The 4,724-nt window shown below is 44.6% G+C and overlaps 1 protein-coding gene across 1 annotated transcript in view; it reads right to left on the bottom strand.

Annotated features, from left to right (window-relative positions):
* Positions 1-758, bottom strand: part of SH3BP5 (SH3 domain binding protein 5) — a 57,471-nt gene extending 56,713 nt beyond the window's left edge. The window contains exon 1 of the mRNA XM_009283577.2: positions 729-758. Coding sequence (XP_009281852.1) covers positions 729-758 — 30 coding nt within the window. The remainder of the gene's footprint in view (positions 1-728) is intronic.
* Between the last annotated feature and the right edge of the window lie 3,966 nt (positions 759-4,724).

Raw genomic sequence — 4,724 nt, 5'->3', positions numbered from 1 at the left:
GGCTCCGGCTCCGCGGCCGCCCCGGCCCCGCCTCCGGGGGGAACCCCTCCCTCCCCAAAGCGCCCCCCGTTTCTTTGTGCATTCGCACCGCAAGGAGGAAATGAGCGCAAAATCGCGGAGTTTCCTTTTTTCTTTTTAACCCTCCTTCTCTCTTCCCCCCCGAGGCCCCTTTTTTGTGTGTTAACGCTTGTGTTTTGCCGTGCTCGGTGCCATCCTCCCCCGGGCAGAGACCAAGTGCACGCAACTGCAGTGCGTGAAACCAAAATAGGTAGTTTCAGGTGCAGGGAAACGCTAATGATACCTTGCGTGGATTTTTTCTTTTTTTTTATTTTCCCCCCTTCTTTTCTTCTTCCCTCTTTTTCAGGCCCTGCTGGGGGCTGACGTGTCTATGGAGAAGAAAAGGAGAGAGAAAGGGAGGAGCTAAACATAATACAGGCACTTTCAACAACCTTGAAAATTCAAATGAAACCCGGATTTCTATTGTGTGGCAGCTAGGCAAGCAACTATTGTACCTACTGGATGCAGCAGAGAAAGACATACTAAAGACATGTCCTTTTGTTCTCAGTAAAAAGGAACTTCCTGCAAGAAGCACTGATACTGTACATGCATGGCCCCTGGCTAGCAGAGCACTCCAGATTAGGGTCTCCTTAATCACGGGGGCAGTGCCCAGACTGGCACCCAAACACTAATGGGAAAAGAGTGGGCAACCCTTCTGACTAGCAGTGTACCAGCAGGGATGGGCTCTGGCGCCTCGTCATCTCACTGGCCTCGGGCACGGCTGAAACCCCTTCCGTGGGCTGCAGCAAAGAAATAAAATTTTAAACAATTACTTTCTCTTCCCTTCTCACAGCAACCCCAGAGGGAGACTAACAGCACGTTCCCTTGTCATTGAAAAGGAAAAACATGATGCTTTGTCTTTTCCCTCCTCAAGACACGGAGAAGACAGTACCACCGAAGCACATGGGCCAGGCTACCCACGTAGGAAAAACAAGGCAAGAAGTGGCAACTGGCTGAGCCAAGGCCCTTCCTCAAATCACACCAACCACACCGAACCGCTTCCTCACTCCCTCTGAGCGGGTAGCAAGTCATTTCAAACAGATGAGGAATATACCTCCACCTTAAAAGTATCACTTTTGATTTAACCCCATTTTTGTTAGAAAACTCCTCAAAAGATAAAAAAATTTAAAAGAATTAAAACAGAAGTTTAGATATGGTGAAGAAGCTTCCTTTGTGAGACTGAAGATGAAAAAAAATCTCAGCAAAGCACAAGAGGATAAAAATTCATGTTCCTAAGGTAAAAAAGGAGGCAAAAGAAAAGCCTGGAAAAGTCAAGCTCTTCCAAACACTGTAAAGCAACCAAAAAAAAAAAAAAGATGGGAGGAAGAGGAGAGTGGCACAAACGTTTGAAAATAGTATAAACATGCAAAGTGACACCAACAAACTAAAATAATCAAGGAACAGAGGAGGTGTTGCAAAAACGCAGATGGGTTGTTTGCAACATCTTCATTTCTCACAGCAGAAGAAATCATGTAAAGGGGAAAAAAAAAACCAAATCGGCCAAAGCCAAGTGTTTTACTGCTGTCCATTAAGGGAATTCAATGCGTACACACAGCCAGAGGTTCCCAGGGCCCTGGCATCTCTCATCCCTGGTGTGCTGTGGCTCATGCCAAGACCGTGGTGGTCAAACGTCCAAAGTTATCATCATCCTAAAAAAGCACAGAAACACAAAGCAGCATATGTATGGAAGAGTTAATGCTGGCAATCCCGCTGTTATCGCTTACATTTCTAGAAAACAAGGCCTCGTAAAACAGCTACTGCAGCTATGCCATGTTTCTCCAAAGCCTACGCGGTCTGACCCCCGGCAATGTCACGCAAAGCACTGCCCGCTGCTTGGGGTACAGAAATGCTCCTGCACAGACATGCTCTCCCCAAGGGATTTGTAATGTTTGCGTGAGGACCCTGTTCTTCCATTGCCACCACGACAGTCCCCGTGATTGTCACAGCTCAAAAAACCTCCAGCCAAATTCATCAATCTGCTACCATCAAGGCGGAGCAAGCTGTTTCTTTCCTCAACCGTACAGTGGAATTAGCATGTTGGGAGAGCTGCCCGCAGAGCTTAGTGCTGCGCAAGAGACGGTACGAATACACAAGGCCCCTTTCCCCACGGCTCTGAAATCTCACACAGAGCCCCAAGGCCACTGAGATTATTTTAGATCAAACCAATATATCGGAAAGATTTAGATATAAAAAAAAATCGCTGAAGAATGCACAGGTCATACGTCTGCCATCACTGCAGACATCACTAAGGCATAAACAGAAAAGTGGCCTTAAGGGAAAGATTTGACGGAAAAGGGAAAGGGAGACTATTCAGTACACATGAAGATCAATAAAAGACTCAAGAACGTTGTTTGCATGCTCAGTTTTTTCTCTTCCCCGCGAAATAGTTTTGGCTGAAACCGCTGTCACGTGCAAAGGACGGCACAGCCCTGCGAGTATCCCAGAACAATCCTGCACAGCACGTAGGCAGGCTTCATGCTCCACTTAAGTCAATACGGTGCAAGAAGTCAACTGTGGACGACGGTGTTTGGCTATTACTTTTGCCAAGTCATGAGTGATCTCATCCCAGCAAATCTCTCCTACATGATCTGTTAAAAGCCAGACACCTTGCCAACCCCACCCCACTCCCAGAAAGCCACTCATACTGACCTTTTCGCTTCCCCCACACATCCCACATGCGCCAAGGCAGCTGAGTAAAGCCCGCACGAGGCTTGACCGAGACAGTCTGTGCTTTCTCCTGTATCAATATTTCAAAACCCTGGTCCCAAGCATTCAATATTTGAACAAAGCACTGTGAAGTTAAGGCAGGAAGAAACAGCTTGCTCTTTCACTAATGGGATTCCAGAGTGGCCGCAGCGGAGAATTAGCCCAGATGTGCAGGGCCGCGCTACAGCTTGACACGAGCTATGCTGGAGACGGTACAGCTCACCTAAAAAGCACAAGGAGAGGTACCGGTGCAGGAAGAGCCATGATCCAAGTTACTTCAACAACCAATTTAATTGCACCAGGCAACACCTCTGTGTTATGACATGACAGCAGGCATTTGGGGTACAAGCCTTATCATTAACACCAGATCCTGGAGCACAGAAACTCCTGGCAAAGGGTGACGCTCTGGCCAAGAGCACTGCTACAGTCTTACTTTTGGGAGAAGTTGCTAGATAACCTCATTTTTTGGTCCCAGGGAAATCCTCAGTGTACAGGCAGCATTTGGCAGGGGAAAGAGGGAAACATCTGTAACTTTGAGGAAGCAGTACAGAGAGGAATTCTCTCCCTTGTTCTGGAGGATGGTTTGTAGATTAGGTATTACATCTCTGAATAGATGTTGGGGAACTAGAAGTTGCATTTTAAATAAAATCAGCTGGGAAGAAGTATGCATCAGTGAAGAACCGCTTGGGGAAACATACTAATGAATATAGTTAATTTGGGGGGGGGGGAATCAAAAAGAATGGATAGTGTAATTTTACATATATTTGATAATGGTAGATTTTGAATGGATTTTAAGGAAGGGTTGGGTTTTTTTTCAAATCTCATCTTACATTCAAATTTCTGCTCATACTTGCCCTCAAAGCTTGCTTCTGTCCAAGCACTAGAGGCAAGGGCCTAAAATACAAATCAAAGATGCATTTCCTTCCTCAGAAACAAGTATCTCCTCTTTTTGAACACTGACAGCATATTGAGCAGAGCTCAGGACTAATTAATGCACATTTGATTACTGAAGACACATTTGTAGTTCATGGAAACCTTTGTGGAGAAAACAGCCTGCAAGACAGAGCCTTGCTTACAGAATACTGCCTCTCTCCTCAAGGGGACTGGAGAAATAGTTCTGCTCTGAAAAATTCTTCTGCTTTCATTGATTATGATGCTAGAGGCTAACTTCCAACCGGCCTCAAATATTGAAGCACTGTTGCAATTTGGTTTTAAATAACTTACCATCAAACAAACACAGCAGAAGTATTAACAGTCCAATTCTAAGGAGAAAAAAAAGTGTAAAAAACATGGCCCCCAAAATACATTTATGGACATAAAATCCTCCATGTAATTTCTTAACTGAATTAATCCTGAAGGCCAGTTTACCACACTGACTTTTGCAATGTTACACCAGAAATTAGTTTAGCTCAGGGAAAGCCTCATTTAAAAACAAAGCTACCATCTCCCTCTTCCAGACTGAAGCAAACACATTGCTCCGTCAACATTCAAACCCCGTATGCTTTTCTGGTTTTCAGAAGTATATTGCACGTGTTCAAAACATTTTAAACATTAAGTAGGATCTCGCCCACAGTCACAGTACGTTTGAAGATCTGGTCCTCCATATCTGAATCTTTGATAAGAGGTTAAGCACATACATTTTTTGAAGATATGCACTGCATTTACGGAAGATTTAAATTCCCTGGATGCACATGCAGGGTATTAAACACTTAAGAAGTGGTCAGAATCAAAACTTCCTCTGGCTTATTTCTCAAGCAAATTTTCACGCTTCCATACTCACAATGGTTGCGGCATGCTTGTGCTCTGCATTTTAGAAAGCGCTAAAAATCAATTATCTTTTTTACACAGGTTTGTAAGATGCTATCGCCTTATGAACTTGCATACAAACAATGCACACAAAGACACATTCATGGAGCTTCAGCATCTATGGTACAAATAATTGTAGATTTCCCCACCTACAA

The sequence above is a fragment of the Aptenodytes forsteri genome, unplaced genomic scaffold, assembly GCF_000699145.1.
Source record: "Aptenodytes forsteri isolate BGI_AS27 unplaced genomic scaffold, ASM69914v1 Scaffold662, whole genome shotgun sequence".
In the NCBI taxonomy this organism is placed as follows: domain Eukaryota; kingdom Metazoa; phylum Chordata; class Aves; order Sphenisciformes; family Spheniscidae; genus Aptenodytes; species Aptenodytes forsteri.
Note: the sequence above shows the minus strand (reverse complement) of the source record. Positions and strands in the feature narration are given on the sequence as shown.